The sequence below is a fragment of the Mus caroli genome, unplaced genomic scaffold (genome assembly GCF_978045245.1).
Source record: "Mus caroli unplaced genomic scaffold, Mus_caroli_1 scaffold_8, whole genome shotgun sequence".
NCBI lineage: Eukaryota > Metazoa > Chordata > Mammalia > Rodentia > Muridae > Mus > Mus caroli.
The window spans coordinates 36,213,496-36,233,527 of NW_028227263.1; the positions used below are offsets into that span (position 1 = coordinate 36,213,496).

A 20,032-nucleotide genomic window follows, 5' to 3' on the forward strand; every position below is an offset into this window, starting at 1 on the left:
AGAAGAGGGCAACCTAGAGGAATTGTTTCTCTCCTACCATGAAGGTTTTGGTCATAAAACTCAATTGGTGAGGCTTGGCTTCCTTTACCCCCTGTGCCATTTTACCAGCCAGATGTAGTCTTCAAAAATGTGCAGCTGAAGCAGGGTGGTGGTGGCGCATGCCTTTAATCCCAGCACTTGGGAGGCAGAGGCAGGCAGATCTCTATAAGTTCAAGGCCAGCCCAGTCTACAGAGTGAGTTCCAGTACAGCCAAGGCTACACAGACAAACCCTGACTTGAAAAGCCAAAAATGAAAAAAAAAAAATGTAGCTGGGGCCATAAGGGTGATGCATGCCTGTAATCCCAGCACACCTGTGAAGTGGAGGCAGGAGCATGACGAATTCTAGGTAAGTCTGAACTACAAAGGGAGTTGAAGGCCAGCCTGAGCTACAAAGCAAGACCCTGTCTCATAAAACAAAAATAAACTATGGGGCCAATAGAGCCTATGGCCTTCCCCACTGTCCATCCTGTAGCTTTCCCCAGTCTGTCACCTGCTACACACTACTGTCTTGCAGAAGGCCTGAGCTGTATGAACAAGGATCATGGCTGTGGTCACATCTGCAAGGAGGCCCCGAGAGGCAGCGTTGCCTGTGAATGCAGGCCTGGTTTTGAACTGTCCAAAAACCAGAAAGACTGCATCTGTAAGTATGAACTGTCAATAAGTGAGGTGGGTACAGCCTATACAGAGGTCAGAAAAACAACCACGGGGACAGCCACAGGTATAGATAGCCACAGGCACAGCTACAGGCACATGCACAGGCACAGGCAGAGTCAAAGCCACAGGCAGAGGCACAGCCACAGCCACAGGCACAGACACAACCACTGCCACAACTACAGCCACAGGCACAGTCACAGCCAGAGCCACGGTCACAGCCACAGTGATAGGCACAGCCACAGGCACAGGAACAGGCATAGGCACAGGCACAGGCACAGGCACAGGCACAGCCACAGGCACAGCCACAGCCACAGCCACAGCCACAGCCACAGCCACAGCCACAGCCACAGCCACAGCCACAGAGACAGGCACAGCCAAAGTCAGAGGCTCAGGCTCAGGCTCAGGCACAGCCACAGCCACAGCCACAGGCACAGGCATAGGCACAGACACAGACACAGACACAGACACAGGCACAGGCACAGGCACAGGCACAGGCACAGGCACAGACACAGACACAGGCACAGGCACAGGCACAGGCACAGGCACAGGCACAGGCACAGGCTCAGGCACAGCCACAGCCACAGCCACAGGCACAGGCATAGGCACAGGCACAGGCACAGACACAGACACAGGCACAGGCACAGGCATAGGCACAGGCACAGGCACAGGCACAAGAATAGACAAAGACAAAGACACAGTCACAGGCACAGCCTCAGCCACAGCCACTGGCACATCAACAACCACAGCTACAGCCACAGCCACAGCCACAGGTATAGGCACAGGCACAGACACAGACATAGCCATCGGCACAGGAACAGACACAGGCACAACCACAATCATAGGTACAGCCACAGGTACAGGCACAGATACAGCCGCAGTCACAGCCATAGCCACATTTATAGCCACAGCCACTGGCACATCTACAGCCATAGGCACAGGCAGTGGAACAGGCACAGGCACAGGCACAGGCACAGGCACAGGCACAGGCACAGGCACAGGCACAGGCACAGGCACAGGCACAGGCACAGGCACAGACACAGACAGAGGCATAGGCAGAAGCACAGGCACAGCTTAGGAACACAAGAGCAGCTTGTGGGAATCATTCTTTCCTTCTATTCTATGTGTCCCAGGGATTTAACTCAGTTATAGATGTCTTTACCCTGTTCTATCTTACCCGACCAACCAATAAACCTTTTTTTTTTTTTTTTTTTTTTGTTTCACTAAATGTTTTTTAGATGTCACTGCTTAAATGCTTTTTTGTTAGAACATTCGCATTCCTGTGATCTCAGCACTTAGGAGGCAAAGGGAGGAGGATTGGGAATTCAAGGTCATCTTTGGATACTTGTCTCTAGAGTCAGTTGGAGGCCAACCTGGGCTACATGAGACCTTATCTCCAAAGAAGCCCCCCACTCCCCCCCAAAAATCAAACCAACCAACCAACCCCTCAAATACCTAAAAGGGGGGAATGGGGAACATATCCCAGAATCACACGATCTAGCCAGTTCACCTTTTCCATATTCCTATTTTGTCATCTTACAAATTAAATAATGTCAGTTTGTTCCAAACATGAAGTGCTAGAGAATTTCTAGAGGCCCCATGTACAGCTGGGCTAAGAGGCAGACTTCACCAGAGAGAGGAAGGTACAGTCAAGAATCACTTGGTATAGTCTCCCTACATAGTGAGATGCTACTCTACCCCAGGCTTCTGAGCTCCATCTTTCTGTACCACTCCGTTCAAGTCGTGCTATGGTTCTATGTGGTTTATACTGTGACACACTATACACTGCACAAACAAAGAACATTTTAGAGGGAAGTCTTTTATCTCAAGAGTCAGGCATGCACTAGATGCTCAGATACCTGCAGAGAAAAAGAATCAGCACTCGGGGGGACGTGTGGTGATGGACACCTTTAATCTCAGCAGAGTAGAAGCAGGCAGATCCTTGTGAGTTCAAGGTCAGCTAGGACTACATAGTGAGTTACACAGGCCAGTTACATAGTGAGACCTTGTCTTTAAAAAAAAAAAATTCTTGGGAAACAAACCCAGCCCTGGTTGTGGAAACCTCAGCGCTTTAAGTATTGATTCCTTTTGACCTCAGTGACTTGTAACCATGGAAATGGTGGGTGTCAGCACTCCTGTGAAGATTCCGCAGAAGGCCCTGAGTGTAGTTGCCATCCACGGTATAGGTTGCATTCTGATGGGAGAAGCTGCCTAGGTAAGTAATTTCTTCCTCAGCCTGCCCACTCTTACCCCAAACCCTCTTCTTAACCTTAACCCTTGATAAGAGGTATGGCTGATATCCCTTCGAATGTTACTGTGCAAATGGCCTACTTTTGGGTGGAAGTCCCTCTCTTTAGAAAGCTCTTCCTCTCTCCATGGACTGGGATGTTCTGAAAGATGGTATTCTAGAGATCTGGACAATATATTCCAAAGGAGGAGGGTGACAGAGCCTAGAGCTGTCTCTGTGTGGCAGAATAGCAACAGGTAGAGTCAAACTCCACCTATGTCTTATGGCATAACCCTTGCTGGCTCTCTCTTGGAGTTCTTATCATTAACCGAGGCTTCTGCAAGCTACCATCTTCCAGAGTCTCTGACCAGTACATTATAGGCCAAAACCCTCTCCATCCTTAATGCTTATAAGGCTCTTTAGTCATTGAATATGCTGTTTCCCACAGAGCCATAATGGCTGTTCTTATGGAGCGGACAGTTGCTCACCTGCCATTGGTCACACAGTTCACGTCTGAGATTTCAACAGAAACAGATACTCAGGGAATGAGTAGCTGGACCATTCAGGCTGACAGCTGTGGCTTTGCTTCTCTTGTAGAGCAAGAGAGCACTGTCTTGGAGGGGACAGAGAGCAATACCACATCAGTGATGGATGGAGATAAACGGGTGAAGCGTCGGCTGCTCATGGGTATGTAATCCTCTCTCTTCCTTGGCTCTGTCATCATGCCCTTCCTCTCCAGCCTGTTGCATCAGGCCTAAGCCCATGTGTCCCCAAGGCCAACTGGACTGGGATGAGAAGCTTCTCTGAAGCCAGGATAGTTTTTTTTTCTTTACCCCAAACTGTCCCTTTGTCTCAGTCCAAGATCCCTGTACTGTGCCAAGTCATTAGAATAATAATCAGGTTAATGTCCTAGCACTGCCCAACTACGTGTGAGACTTGGCAAACCACTCTCCCTATCTGTAGGTCTCTCTTTAACATAGATGTAAAGGCTGGGGTGGAGCTCCATCAATAGAGTACTTGCCTAGCATGTATAGAGCCCCTGGATTTGATCCCTAGCACAGCGTAAACTAGGCTTGATGACACATGACTATAATTCTAGTACTCAGGAGGTGAGGCAGGAGGGTAGGAAGTTCAAAGTCATCTTGCTTACATAGTCAATTAGAGGCCAGCCTAGGATATGTGAAACCTTGTAACAAAATAAGTAAATGTAAGGTAGATATAGTGGTATGCCTGAAATCCCAGCACTTGGGAGGCAGAGGCAGGCAGATGTTTGTGAGACAGAGGCCATCCTGGTCTACGTAGTAAGTTCCAGCTAGTTAGGGCTACAGAGTGAGAGCTTGTCTCAACAATAAATACATAAAAGTAAAGAGGATGTATGTATTAAAAGCTATCTTTTATGGTTATCAGCAAATTCAGCTACAGTAAGATGGGGCGCAGGCACTTGCCTTCAAACCTGATGACATGAGTTTGATCCTGGGAACTACATGGTGGAAGGAGAGAATGGACCACTCTCACAAGCTGTCCTTTCTCCTCCATATATGTGCTGGGGCACATGCACATATGCACGCACGCGCACACACACACACACACACACACACACACACACACACACAGAGCATAATACATTTGAAAAAGATAATGATATGCAGAAGTGCCCAGAGCCCAGTGTGTGGGATGCAGTGGGCGGCCATTGCCCGCCAATTCTCTTCCTCTGATTAGCGGTAATGACAGAGTGTTCTGGGCAGCGTCCAGCTTAGCATGGCCGTCTGTCTGGTTCTGTGCCCATCAGCCTTCCATCTCCACCTCAGCCAACATTGGTGCTAGAGGAGCTGAATGGAGAAGAGTGGCACTTGGCTGGGGGACATGAGACAGTTGGCACACAGCCCTGACAGTCAAGCTAGAGACGAGAGAGAAGAGGCAATAGCTGTGGGGGTGGGGCCAGAGAAGCCTTTGACTTGTTACTGTGGAGAGTTTTGTTTGACTTAAAACTGTTCATCTGACAGCTCCTGGGTTTACTGGTCAGGTAGGATTTTGACTCACCACTGCTTACCACGTAGGGACCATTCTGACACCTCTCCGTACATACATGCACTTGCTTGCACACCACTCACCCATACACATAAGCACAGAGGCTAGACATATATGTTGGGTGTTTTCCTTTAGTGCTGTCCTCTTTATATTTTGAGACAGGGTCCCTCACTGAACCCCAAGCTCACCAACATTTGACTAGACTAGATGACTACTGAGTTCCTTGGAGCTACCTGTCTCCCCTCATCCCCCAAATAAAGGATGCTAGGGAATTCAAACTTAGGTACACACACACACACACACACACACACACACACACACACACACACACTCCTTCCAAGCCCTTAATATGGTTTATCAAAATTTAAGTCAATATTAAGTGTTTCCATTACTGTGAGCATCTCCACACCGCTCGTCCAAGTCCTGTAATGCCCTGCTATTAAATGATTTCTTTGGTTGCAAATCGGAGAGCTGTTTTCTAAGACTCGCCTATCCGTTCCCTTGTGAGCCTCTGGCAGAGCTTTCTAAAGCCCTTCCCAGTGTGTTCAGAGGCAGCAGGGCTCTTCTCAGCTCCTTCTCTCCTCTGACCATCTCCTCTTCCGAGGCTTCCTGCTGCTGGGGAGGGTCTGACTCCTGGCCTGCAGCTCTGTCAGCTGCGCCTTTCCCATGGGCCTAGGAACCCGCTTCGCTGCTCTCCTGTTTTGGCAGAGCCCAAGTCTTGATGTTTGTCACTTTATATTGTGGATGAGATAGAAGTTTCTAAAAACCTCGTGTCTCTCAAAGTGCCTTTGTATGCATTCTCCCTTCATTGAGGATTTGGCTCATTATAGAATCCTGTGTTGGAAAGAAAATTCTGTCATCAGAATTTTGACACCAGTGCTCCATTGTTCTGTGCTATCCCCCCCCCAGACCCCCTCATACACACACACACACACACACACACACACACACACACACACACACACACACACATCTCATGTAGTCCAGACTAGCCTCAAACTTACTAGAGCTAAGGATGACCTTGAAATTGGGGTCCCTAACCTCCACCCCCAGGTACTGGGATTACAGGCATGGGCCACTCTGCTCAGTTGATGCATGGCTGGGAGTGGGGCCAGGGCTTCATCTACACTAAGTAAACAGTCACCCACCTGAGCTTCATCCCCAGCGCTCTCTCTCTGTCTCTCTCTCTCTGTCTCTCTGTCTCTCTCACTCTCTCTCTCTTGGCCCAGTGTGTCTCTCTCACTCTCTCTCTCTTGGCCCAGTGTGTGACACCTGTAGAAGCTTTACTCTAGACGTTTTCAGGGTCCTGGTGACCTGAGATCTCAAGGCGATGGCCAGTTTAACGAGCTCCTGCTGTGTGCTCCCTAGGGCTTTGAGATGGGGTTTGAGTTCTCTGCCTCTGCTTGTGTGTGAGAACTGCTTGTACGTTGCTTCACTCGGACCCTTCATTCCTTCCCTGCTGACAGCAGTAATCCCAGAGACCCTCTAATTCTCATTCTAGAATTTTCTGGAAATTTCCACAGAATTTCTTGTTTTTTCCCACCTTCTAATCTTCCTGTAAGAGTCTTTTTGCATGTTCCTTTTTCCTGTGCATACCCTTTAGTCTTTGATATAGGGAACAGTCCATGGGCTTCTCTTACCACCCTGAAGAAATTGCACTTCATTTTCTCTTTTTTTTTCCTGTATTGTCTTTTTAAAATGGATTAAAAAAAAGATTTATTTATTTATTATATGTAAGTATACTGTAGCTGCCTTCAGACACTCCAGAAGAGGGCGTCAGTTTTTTGTTACAGATGGTTGTGAGCCACCATGTGGTTGCTGGGATTTGAACTCAGGACCTTCGGCAGAGCAGTCAGTGCTCTTAACTGCTGAGCCATCTCATCAGCCGGATGTTGTTATTTTTAATTGTGTGTTTGCAGTGCCTGCAGAGGCTGGAGGTCAGTGTTAGAGGGACTGGAACTCAGGTCCTCTCCAGGAGTTTGATGCACTCTTGACCACTGAGCCATCACTGCAAGCCCCTTCTCTGTTACCTTTGCTTTCTCTGTGCTTCTTTTTTCTTGTTTGATTTGGTAATACACAAAATCCTAAATACCTAGCAATTCTTGACTGCCTTTTTACATTTGATAGTGAAAAACTAAGAAGCCAGTTGGATCTTATATTGATTGATGGGTTTTGTATTGGTGTGACTTCACATCTGGCCTTCATTTTGAAGTCTTTTCATCTGGGCAAGTTGATTTAGCTTATGAGGAATCCTTGCGTTCCCTGCAACCCTTATGAGGGGATAGAGACATTCCTGGAACTGAGTCTGGGGGATATGGGTTTAAAATCTGTCTTTCCAGGCTTTCATTTGTGATCCCCTTTTCCTCCTCTATGTCCTGATGCATTGGTCTGCCTTCCCCAGAGTGTAAACTGTACTGTAGCTGGGACCTGGTCCCTGGCTATCAGGAAATAAAAGTTTGGGGTTGGAGTGGGATGTTGTTATACAGGAAACGTGGGTTTAGGGGCTAGGGCTAGTGCGTTGGGGTAGGTGTGGGTATTGTTTTTCAGGAAACCTGTTAATTTGTTTATTTATTTATTTATAAACCATCTCCACCTCTGCTCCTAGACGAGCTTCCCATCTCTAACTCCTGGGCCTCCCTGGGTTCTGTGGTTCTCATGGCTTTGCCCCTCTGTGGACTCGAGGGATTAACTCTCTTCCCCATTGACACGCCACTTCCTAAGAGTTGACAACTTTCTTGTTTTCTCTCCCATTTTCTTTGTCCCCAAAGAGTTACACATTTAAACACTTGATGTCAGTGCAGTGAAGTTTTGAGAGGAAGCACAGATAAGCACACATGTCCTACGTAGCTATCGTTATTAATAAGTGCTAAGCCTGTTCCCAGGCTTTCAAATGAGGTAGCTAGGGAAGCTCTGGCCGTGCTAACATAGAGTGAATGCTGACTAGTACTTGCCTATCATCGAGAATGACCATGTGAAGGAGAAACTCCCAGGGAGGGAGGGAGGGAGGAGGAGGCAGACAGACAGACAGACAGAGACAGACAGAGACAGAGATAGACATGTGAGTAAATTGGCATTGTAAGGACAAAATCTTTAGTCTGTAGCAAGGGAATGGTCAGGATGGGCCATCACTCAGATAAAAAAAAAGCTTCTGGAATAAGAAAGGAATTTCCGGGGTCTAGCAAACACAGAAGTGGATGATCACAGTCAGCTATTGGATGGATCACACGGCCCCCAATGGAGGAGCTAGAGAAATTACCCAAGGAGCTAAAGGGAACTGCAACCCTATAGGTGGAACAGCAATATGAACTAACCAGTACCCCGGAGCTCTTGTCTCTAGCTGCATATGTATCAAAAGATGGCCTAGTTGGCCATCACTGCAAAGAGAGGCCCATTGGACTTGCAAACTTTATATGCCCCAGTACAGGGGAACCCCAGGGCCAAAAGGGGGAGTGGGTGGGTAGGGGATTGGGGGGGTGGGTATGGGGGACTTTTGGGATAGCATTGAAAATGTAAACGAGGAAAATACCTAATAAAAAAATAAATTAAAAAAAAAAGAAAGGAATTTCCCCTTCTGCCTTGTTCTACACTCAGTCCAGCCTGCCAGAGGGAGAGATCATACTTCGCAGGCCATTGGCATGGGTCACCAGGAGCCTTTAGTGGGGAGAGATTTCTCTATTGGGCCATCTCTCCCCTCTGGTCACCAGTTTCCTGATGAAGCACAAGAGCAGGAGGTGCAGCAGCCTCTCTCCCCTGTCTCACGTGTGGGTGGCAGAGACTTGGGGTGTGACCATGAGCAACCCCTCTGTGCTTTCAGGGTTGTCAGACAGTAATATCTGTAGCAGAACTCCTTTAGGAAGCTAACTGCCCTTCCCACCTCTCGTCAGAAACGTGTGCCGTCAACAATGGAGGCTGCGACCGCACCTGTAAGGACACGTCCACAGGTGTCCACTGCAGCTGCCCCACTGGATTCACTCTCCAGGTGGATGGGAAGACATGTAAAGGTAGCTCGCGCTTGTCCTGGCGCGGGGGGCTTGTGTGTAGGGGGGATGGGGGCCTGGGTGGAGGGGGTCCTGCACTGCTGATGTGTGGGGTAGACGCAGTTCTGACCTTCTACAGCCTTTGAGCACTTCCAGATTTGCTTATGATTCATATTGATGAGAGCTTTTCTTCCCTGGGCTAGTGGACGGTTATAATTGAGTAAGCTTAATTAGAAGTGACTTAATTACACTAACTGCTGAGAAGGTCAGCCACTGCAAGCATCAGATAATCCACTTCAGGCAAGTGGTTTTATTAGCAAAGGGCGGTTCATGGGACATTCATCGGCAGCAGATAATAGCAACCAATCATAAATAATAGCCTGGAGATTACATGTAAATAATAGCCAAGATGATTATCCAGAGCACTTAACGAATAACTGTACCATTAACTTTTAGTAATGAAGACAGACCCTAACGACTTGCTGGTCTTTCATGGGCAAGACTACAAAGGGTTTGTTAGTTCTTTAGCATGATTAAAAAAAAAATAAACTGGTTATAAGATGAAACCAGGCAAAGATAAGATTAAGAATCAGGAATCATTAAAAAAACATTGAGATCATTTGGTCATTGTGCAATTTGCTCCTGTCCCTTATAGCTTTAGTCATTAAGCTAGAATAGAACGTGCACTGAGGGGGGTTGTCTTAACTTTGGAGGGCATTAGAAGAAGAGAATAAAATAAAACATGATCTCACCGCTTCTTTCCAGGGTTTGTGCCCTCAGTGCTTTTCAGTGCATGGGAAGTCAGAACTGTTAGCTGGGTGAGGTTCTCTTCCAGCCAGACGAGATGCTTGTAAGATTGAAACCATCAGTGAGCATTCTTAAGTGCTCTTGTGGGTGTTTTCCTCTCTGAGGATGGGGACTCGGGGGAAGCCAGGCAGCGGCTGCTCCCTGCTTCCTTAGTGCTTGCCCGTTACAGATATCGATGAGTGCCAGACCCGGAATGGAGGTTGTAACCATTTCTGCAAAAACACCGTGGGCAGTTTTGACTGCAGTTGCAAAAAAGGATTTAAATTACTAACAGACGAGAAGTCTTGCCAAGGTATGTGCTGAAACGGAAGCTGAGGTGTGCAGGGCGCACCTGGCTGGGACAGAGAAGGTGTGAGTGAGCCCTGGCTTGGTAGAGACTGGCTCACCCTGCTCCTGACAGCCACGTGGGTTTCAGGCCCCAACCTGGATTTTACTTGCTTCATCTTAGGTTGAATGAAGACACAGTGTAGCTCACATATATTTTTTGAGACTAGGCTGTTAACATTTGGGGACACCTTAGAAATCCCATCAGGTGTGATTACAGCAGAATCCACTGCTAGAAATGGAAGAGAAATGTGAAGCAAGCAAGGTTATGGTTGGATTTTTTTTTTTTTTAATGGTTGAATCCTGATAATAGAGATACTTTTTTTTTTCTTTTCTTTTCTAGGACTCATTTTACTGCAATTGGATGTTTGATAAAAGTTGGTGGGGAAAATTTGTAGATTTGGATAACACCCAGACCTAGCAAAAAGTTGAGGTCAATTCAGGCACCAGAACCAGTTGGTCTCCCCCTCCAGCCCTCGCTGTGGATAGCTAGTCTTTGGCACTTTGAGGTGGATGGGAAGAAACACTGGTTGTAGGAAGATTAGAGAACACACTTTTTTTCTTTTACTTAAAGACCTTTAAAAAATAAATTTTAAATATGTGTATGTGCATGTCTGTGTGTCTGTGTGTAGGCGAACGCCTGCAAGTGCAGGTGCCCACAGAGACCGGCGGCATCAGATTCCCTGAAGCTGGACTTATGTGGGGGTTCTGAGCCACCTGATGTGGGTGTTTCTGGAGGGTATACTCCAGCCAGTCAGCTGTAAGAGTGGTCCATGCTCTTAACTACTGATCCATCTTTCTATCCCCTACAGACTCCTTTTCAACTGAATCCTTCCCACATATGGTTAACAGCAGTTGTCAGTGTTAGCAACTGACTTAGGGCAAACATCATTTCTATTTTTAGATAAATAGTTTTCATGCCCTATCAATGTATATGTGAAAGAGTACCAGGAAAGATGCACTGTCATTTATCTTGTTCCATTTCTGGGACGAAGGACTGCCTTACTTATTTCGTTAGACATCTTAGCATGGGGACTTATGGAGGGGTGAAGTTATAGCTGCTCAGTTGGTAGTGCTTGCCCAGCATGCACAAAGACCCAGATTGGACCTCCAGCGCTGCATGAACCGTACGTGGTGGCTCACACCCGTACTCACAGCACCAGGGAGGTAGAAGCAGAGGACTAGACCTTCAGAGATATCTTTGCGTCCTTATGAAGTTGGAGACCAGCCTGGCTAGAGATCCAGGCACCACAAAAACCTCACACCAGAGAACAAAGCAAAGCTCAACACTGTATAGAAATCAGAAAATGCGGTACAACACTTTGAGCAGGGGAGATGGCTCAGTGGGCAAAGTGCTTACCGCATAGCATGTGTTTGGATTGCTAGCACCCACATACAAGGCTGAGTGTGGTGGTGTGTGTTCCAGTCCTGCCAGGCAGACACAGGAAAATCCTTAGAGTTCAACCGCCAGCCAGTTTGGCAGAATTAGCAAGTTTCAGATTCAGTGGGAGTCCATGGCTCAAAAAATAGGATGGGGAGCAATTCTGGAAGACACTGATGCTGACCTCTGACCATTGTAAACATGTACACACACACATACACAAGACAAAAGATGCAGCATCTTTTAAAATAGGCACTTTACAGAGTAGACTAAGCTCTTCTTCCCACTCTGTTCTTGATACATAACTTGCCAGGCAGTTCAAATATATTCTTCTTTAAATTCAGGGAGTTAATTCTAGATAATTATTTTGTGGTTTTCTTCAGTTTGACTTGGAAAGCAAATTTGCTGTTCCACACAATGTTTCATAATGTATAGGGCAAGAAATATGTTTAAGCTGTGTAAACACATTAAAAAGGAATTAGGAAAATGATCTCATTATTTTTGGCAAAGCAAACGTCCACAGTGAGCAACCAAAGTCAGCTACTGAACGAAGGCACTTTGTCGGCAACTGGCTGATGTTCGTAACAGATCTCACGGAACGGCGTCAAGTACAAGGAAAGAAACTGACTTTTTCTCATTTTCCACCCATTGCTCTTGGTAGAACAAATATTTGCACAGAGTGAATTTTCTGAGAAGACAGTCAGAATTTCTGGAAAAAGCCAGGGAAGAAGGACTTTGCAAGAATTTGCTCTTTATATTTTATACTTTCATTTTTCTTGATCCATCCATGCCTTCCCCTCTCCCTCTCTTCACTTCCCCCCTCCCACTCCTGCCTCTCTCTCTCTCTCTCTCTCTCTCTCTCTCTCTCTCTCTCTGTGTGTGTGTGTGTGTGTGTGTGTGCGCGCGCGCATGTTTGTTGTTAGTTTGAGTCTAATCAGGTCCTGATTGGCCTGGAAATTGCTTAAGCTATGCTGATCCTGAACTCATGGTGATTCTGCTGCTGTTGCCTCCCAAGTGCTGGAATTACAGGCGTGTGCTACCACATCTGGCTAACATGTTTGCCTTTTACTAACATAGCTTTTCATGGCACGTTGGGTATAGAAAAGTGGTCCAGCCCAATGGTGTGGTTGTCATCCACTAAGCATGATCCAGGCTTATCTATTTGGAGACACCAATTAGAACCATCCCAACAGTTCTGGGAATAAGACATAGAAAAAACACAGTCATACCCACAGATGCAGCTGGCAGAGGCTGGTTTGCATGGCCCTACTAGATGCTAGGTGTACAGTCCCCTGTGCCACGGACATAGATGGTACAGGGAGGAGTAACAAAGACAAGAGGTTTTCCAAATACATCTAATTTAGGCCTTAGCCAATCCAGTTTTAGCATCTTTCATAGACAGACACTGAAGGTATTAGTGTGAGTGCATTCTTTTAATGCAGAGGGCAGTAAGACACAGGATTAAGTGGCCTGTTGGGGCAGGAAGAGTAATTTTGCAAAGATGAGAAAGAGAGAAACCAGAATCGTATCTAATCAAATTGTTTTCTCTCTCTCTTTTTTTTTTCTGAGACAGGGTTTCTCTGTATAGCCCTGGCTGTCCTGGAGCTCACTTTATAGACCAGGCTGGTCTCGAACTCAGAAATCTGCCTGCCTCTGCCTTCCAAGTGGTGCGCCACCACCACCCGGCTCATTTTCTCCTTTTGTTTCACCATTTACTATCAAAAATAGAACAATGATAACGAATAGCTTGGATTACTATTATAATAATGTACCCTTTAGGGTATGGACCTATTTTTAGGTACCTCATTTCGTCTTCATTTATATGTTAGTTTGCTTTTTATTGCTGTGACAAAACACCATGAACAAAAGCAACTTGGAGAGTAAAGGGTTTATTTGGCTTACATGTCTGATCACAGTCCCTCACTTTGGGAAGTCAGACAGGAACTCAAGCAGGGCAGGAACCTGGAGGCGGGAACTGAAGCAGAAGCCTTGGAGAAACACTACTTACTGGCTTGCTCTCCATGGCTTGCTCAGCTAGCTTTCTTATACCACTCAGGATAACCTGCCCAGGGATGGTATCATTCCCAACAGTGGCCTGGATCCTCCTACCTTAGTTATTAATCAATAAAATGCTCCTACTGGCCAGAAATGGAGGCATTTTCTCAATTGTGAATCCTTCTTCTCAGATGATCTTATCTTGTATCAAGTTGACAAAAACTAAAAAAACACAATTTATATACTTAAATTACTCAGCCTTGCCAATAAGTGTGGGGGAGAGAGATTATATGAACTTCAAAGTTAGTAAAGTTTGCAATGAAATTTACAACCAAGGAACCTGGGAATGACTGTAGTTCCTAGTCAGCTCCTTAACAGTTCTTTGATACAAAGGAGCAGAGAGGAGGAGTTGACCAGTTTTCCTAACATGTGTTGTTTGGCTATTGGTCAGCAACTTGTGATCAGTGTGAACACCTCTACTTACATGGCAGAGGTGGTATCAGCTCCCCCCTCTCTTTGATAATTACAGATGTGGATGAATGTTCGTTGGAAAGGACCTGTGACCACAGTTGCATCAACCACCCTGGCACATTTATTTGTGCCTGCAACAGAGGGTACACTCTCTATAGCTTCACCCACTGTGGAGGTGAGTGGGTGGCCCCTCTATGGTGAGGCCAAAGCCTGGGAGCAAGCCACCCTTGAGGGTCATCTCCCTGTTTTGTGACAAAGGGTATATTCTTGGACAGTGGCAACAAGAAGAACATTTGTTGAAAGGAATATGTTCATATTTACCCTGCTAGCACACCAGGTATTCAATGGAGTACAAAAGAACTGAGCTCTGTCAGCTATGGATTCATCAGTGATTTGATTTGAGTTTATATTTGGAGAGTCTTACAGGAGCTGAGACAATATCCCATTGGCCTTCCCAGCAGAAGATAATGTGGTTATCTTCAGAGAGGTTTGGCAGGGCACCCAGCAAAATCGTAGTTCTGTTCTGCAAAGCCTTGGATCAAGCCTTTCAGTTAGGGCTTGGGTCCAGAAGGGGAAATTGACTCTCTCTTTGTTGTGTGACTGTTTAACAGTATATGTTTATGCCTCATACCCTTATGGTCAAGTAGGCTGTGGTATATATAAGTCAGTGCCAACTGATTCTTGCTCTACTTTCCTGGCAATCAGCCATCATTGAGACCAGATCTAGACTCCAGAAGAACTTGTCTAAGGTCTCCATGGTGATCCTAAATATCTGTGGGTTTTGGGGACGACTGGCTGGAGCACTTCTTGCCAATTCTCATGCCCTGTGTTTGAGACAGACAGATAATGGTGCTTTGCTGTAGATGGCTGTGCCTCCCTTCTCTCTCTCTCTCTCTCTCTCTCTCTCTCTCTCTCTCCACGTTCTTGGCACAACTAAAAGCATACCTTCTACCCTACCCTATCTATCATGAGACCCCAGTGGGACACATAGATGTCAACCTGGTTGGGAGCCTCCTTCCAGTTTGGGTTCAGTCCCAAGTTGATGGGAATGTAGGTTCTCATTACTTTTCTTCTCTCTTAACTGTGGGAACAGTCAAATAGGGAGTTTTAATTCTGTCTGTCTCCCTTGGTATGTAGTTCAGAGGGTGGTGGAGTTTCAAGTTCAAAGCCCATATGGGGTCTGAGTCTGGACACCTGCAAGTAGTGCTCTCCCTTTCTGAGTGTTCCTGTCAATGGTTAAAACCTCTCAACCAAGGCACATGCCAGCGGGGAGTGTGCAGTGTGCAGCCAGCAGGTGTCAAGTGCATGTCCCTCAAAATGACTGTCAGCCATGTGACTCATCTACTGCTTCCTTCTCAATGGGAGAGGCAGTCAGCCTATGATGTACTGTTGCAACAGGGGACCATTTTTGTTCCACAGATACCAATGAGTGCAGTGTCAACAATGGAGGCTGCCAGCAAGTTTGCATCAACACAGTGGGTAGCTACGAGTGCCAGTGTCACCCAGGGTTCAAGCTCCACTGGAATAAAAAAGACTGTGTGGGTAAGAGGCTCCATCCTTCCCCATAGGTCCCATGTGGCCACAGGGTCACCCCAAGTCTGGAGGTTTGAGACTGCGTGCTTGCATACTCCACTGGGCCTAAAGTGCACCTTCCTCTGAAGCAGCAGCAGCTGGTCTTTAACAAGTCCAAAAACAGGAGGTACTTCTCAGGCTCCTTGACATTTAGCTCTGTGCTTCTGTGTAGACTGGAGTGTCCTTCTGTCTTATGGTTGCTTCTCTGCATGAGCACACAGTAGACTTGTGCCTCTCTAACCTTCATAGGAGGCAAGGCTTGTGTCAGTCAGGAGGCTGGGGAGGGAGTTCAGCTCTGGCATCTTTTCTTGGGGCCTTTGGTGAGCTCCAGTCTCATCACACTTAGGTGCATGCTTCTTTTTCCTCAAGCGCCTGTGTTTTGTCCTGTCTAGAAGTGAAGGGCTTCCTGTCCACTAGCATGACACCGCGTGTGTCCCTGCACTGTGGTAAAAGTGGTGGAGGAGACAGGTGCTTCCTCAGGTGCCGCTCTGGCATTCACCTCTCGTCAGGTGAGTGGCACACATCCCTGGGAAGGTTCCCATGGTAGGGTCTGTAGATGTTGGACATGCTCAAAGGGCTTTCTGGCTATGAACCAGATACTTCTTGACAACCAGAGGCTCGTGCTTTGAGAGCCCATGCCCTGGGCATTTTTCTAGTGGCCTGTGTGGAGTGTGTGGGGGGGGTGACTTTAGTTGCTACCAGGATAGCCTGTTATCTTGCTTATGTATCCTGACAATTCCACGTTCTGTCTGTCAGGACTGCAAGAGGCTTACTCTGTCACCTGTGGCTCTTCCTCTCTCAGAAGCAAACAGCAAAAATCAAATGACTCTGCCTTTGGGGGTAATTACCAAACTGTATTCTTGCAGGGGTCACTGTGTGTAGCGGGCTTCTTTCATGCGGTGCTGTTCATGGGGGTGGTTTTGTTTGCTTTTTTCTTATCTGGATGCTGTGAGAATATTATGAGGTGTTCTTGCCCACGGCTGTGGCATCTGATACCTAACTTACTTGTGGAAATCATACTTACCGAGTGTCCCCTGTGTACTTGGGAGTCCTGTTTAGCCTAAGTGGGTCACCGTATTGACAAGAGGTCCACAAAGCTCTGGAGAGAACAGTTTCATGGATCTCCAAATTCCCTCTATCCTAGAGCACTTTAAAGGCCCAATAGGGACCGTGCCTGGGACGCATGACATTGGGGGAGGTGGCATGGACAGAATAGGGCAAGTGGGATTCTATCTCAAGAAAGAGACCTGAACCTATTCTTATATCTAGTCCTAGTCAAGGGACTAATATAAGTCCAGTGTTTTCTGAAGGCCTCATCTTCCCAGATAAGGACACATTTGCCAATTTATCATGAGTCTGTCCAAATCAATAGTCACATTATATCTTGATGTCTATATTATAAAGATGTCCAAAGTTTAAATCCTAAGCAAGATGGCAATTTAGAAGTTAAAATGCTCCAGCCACTATACACTGTATTCCATAGAATAGGTTATTTAATACACTTGAAACTCCATGCATTTAATTTTAAATATATATTTTAAAAATTATGTTTATAAGTTGGAGGCAGGTCTTACTTTGTAATGTAACCCCTGGGATGGATTATGTTGTTCAGGATGGCTTTGAATTCATAATTCTTCCTGCCTCAGCTAAGTTTTAGGATTATAGGAGTGAGTTTACCATATTTGACTGCATCAATTTATTATTATTATTTTATTATTATTATTAACCAAAGAAACCAAGGCTCAGAGGAAAAAAAGAGCTTACTCAAAGTAACTCAGATAAGCAATAAGAGGGACTAGGATTCCAACTCAAGCAGTCTGAGTCTTAGGCACTGTCCTTTGCTGTCCTTTCTTATGGATGTTAGGACCATTATCTCATTTAAGCCTTACAGCATCCTGGCAACACAGGTGCTTAACTATGTGCATTTAACAGATGAGGAAGGTTAAGGGACATGCTGATGTTTTCACAAATCGGAGGGCTTTCAATGAGAGGCAAGCGCTCCAGCATCTGGTGGGAGACTAGAATTCTGCACTCACTCCATCCCAGATCCCAGAAGTGATAGCCTCATCTGAACTGGCTCAGCCCCCTCAGCTCTGTCCTCTCTGAGAAGCCACACATAGAAGAGACCTCCCTCAACAATCTGAAGGTTACTCTTGTCTTCCTTCTCAGAAAGGACAGAAGTGACCTTATCTTTCTTCTGCCTCTGTAGACTGTTTTGGAATCCTTCTCTGTTATATTTGAACACTGAGTCCATCTCTCTTGAGATAAGGGAGGTTCTAAGTGAACTTGTGCAAGGTAATGGGCACTTCATGATCCAAACTGTTCTCGGATCATTTCACAGGTTAGAGGGGTTCATTATCTACAGCCCGTGTAGAGACCCAGCCAGTGGGAGCGTACCGTCATCCACTGGGTGTTCTCTTCCTTTGCTATGAGGATAATTTCTCTCACTTATTTCTTTCTGAAGATGTCGTCACCGTCAGGACAAGTGTAACCTTTAAGCTAAATGAAGGCAAGTGTAGTTTGCAAAAGGCCAAGCTGTCTCCCGAGGGCCTACGACCAGCACTACCAGGTATGGAATCAAATGGCTGGTGCAGGGAGTGTCCCTGCATGTTGGGTAAGGGACCTGTGACCAGCTGAGTGCAAGCACATGTTAGATGGCCCTGAGGTATTCAGAATCTGCAGGGAGGGACTTTCTTCTCTAGGGGAGGGAGCAGAGCCTGCCCTAACCCTTGTGTAGTTCTGGAGTTATACTTCAGGAGATTTTTTGTGAGGTCATTGTTGAAGCTCGGGATAAACCTTGGAGTTCATGTGAGTCAGTGGGGCTTAAGATGGCTTGTGACTGCATTGAGTTGAAGTTTTTAATCTTAGAGTTGAGTTGAAGCGTACACTATGGAAAAAATGTGGTTGACTCAGAAATGAGGGCCTTGATGAACAATAATGGAACATCCAGTGTTCTTGCTGTAATTTTTTCTATATTTTTCATATTCTTTTTCCATTTTCATACTTTTCTGTAACTTCTATTAGACATGTTCTTTTAAAATTTCATACATGTCTACAGCGCATTCTGATTACTAACACCCGTGCACTCTTTGACCTCCCTCCCATCCCTGTCTCCTCTCCCCTTTCCTCCAAGTGATTTCCAGTGTTTGGGAATTGTGGTCCCAATGGCTGTAGCAGAACAAATGCTATCCAGGAATAACTGTGCTTACCAAAACAAGCAAAATCTTTTGCAAATCTTCCCTAGCTTTCCTGTCCATCAAAACCTCAGAGAACACTTCTGGACCTTAAAAGAAATTGAGACATTCATAGATGAGGAAGTTCCTCCCCAACCCCCCACCCCAGTCTACCCTCAAACAAATTAACTTAAAGCTCATGCTGACTAGTTTGACTGTCTCTGGGTGGTTGAGCAAGGTGCATTTCAGTGCCTTCAGTGATAGAACACGTGTGCCTATTATATGCATTTAAAGAATGTGAATGACGTAGGAAGATGTCTTCTTGTGTGGCTGAGATAGTAGCTGGGTGGTAGTAATGGCACCCCATTAGCCCCAGTACTTGGGAGGCAGAGGCAGGCAGATCTCTGAGTTTGAAGCCAGCCTATGTATAGATTTCCAGGACAATCAGGGCTACACAGAGAAACCCTATCTCCAAAAACAAAAACAAACAAACAAACAAGAGATGGAAAGGAGGACAGTAGAATTCTATACATCTACCTAATCAAAACTGTATATAAAAAATACCCCTAAGGTCGAAGGAGAAGGCTCCAGAAAGCTGACTATATCATTAATAGTCATTGCATCTGGGTAGGAGAATGCTGGGTGATTTTGATTTTTTTTAATCTGTATTTTTCATATTCTCTTTCCATATTCATACTTTTCTGTAACTTCTATTAAACATGTTCTTTTAAAATTTCATACATGTATATAGCACATTCTGATTACTGACACCTACGCACTCTTCTACCTCCCTCCCATCCCTGTTCCCTCTCCCCTTTCCTCCAAGTGATTTCCCACATCCATGTCTTTTTGTTTTGCTTTGTGACCAACTGAGTTTAATCAGGGCCATTTGTATGCCCATGCTAACCACTGGAAGCTGTTGGGTTCATCAGTGGGCACACAGCTGTAGAGAATGGCTGTCCCTTTCTCAGAATCATCCATCTCAGCGTACAGTTCAGTAGGGAGGGATAGCACCCCAAGAGCCTCTCTGATCCATGGTTGACAGTTGGCCGGCCCAGTGCAGGTAACTGCAGCTACTGTGTGATCGAAATTGCACTGGCTGTGTCGTGGCTGGAAGACAGTGTTTCACAGGCCCTCTCCTTGTCTTCCTTCTCTTAGATTCATTATATCCCCTCTTCCAAGATGTCCTCTGGGCCTTAACCAGTGACAGAAGTGTGCTGTTTAGGGCTGAGTCAATTTTTTGTACCTTTAAATTAGGAAAGTATTTTTAATTTTATTTTATGTGTATGGGTGTTTTGACTTCATGTGTATCTGTGTTCAAGTAGGACAGAAGAAAAAGTGTCTGATGTCTTGGAACTGGAGTTACGAACAGTTCTGAGCCATCCT

The 20,032-nt window shown here is 46.1% G+C and overlaps 1 protein-coding gene across 2 annotated transcripts in view; it reads left to right on the top strand.

The window, feature by feature from the left end:
- The window catches only part of Scube2 (signal peptide, CUB domain and EGF like domain containing 2), a 74,398-nt gene that overhangs the window by 18,399 nt on the left and 35,967 nt on the right, over positions 1–20,032 (top strand). For both annotated transcript variants that reach the window (XM_029479122.2, XM_021167639.2), the window contains exons 5-14: positions 555–680; positions 2,790–2,906; positions 3,516–3,605; positions 8,831–8,947; positions 9,900–10,022; positions 13,960–14,076; positions 15,321–15,443; positions 15,866–15,982; positions 16,230–16,313; positions 17,938–18,042. In XM_029479122.2, the coding sequence (XP_029334982.1) occupies positions 555–680; positions 2,790–2,906; positions 3,516–3,605; positions 8,831–8,947; positions 9,900–10,022; positions 13,960–14,076; positions 15,321–15,443; positions 15,866–15,982; positions 16,230–16,313; positions 17,938–18,042 (1,119 nt within the window). The remainder of the gene's footprint in view (positions 1–554; positions 681–2,789; positions 2,907–3,515; positions 3,606–8,830; positions 8,948–9,899; positions 10,023–13,959; positions 14,077–15,320; positions 15,444–15,865; positions 15,983–16,229; positions 16,314–17,937; positions 18,043–20,032) is intronic.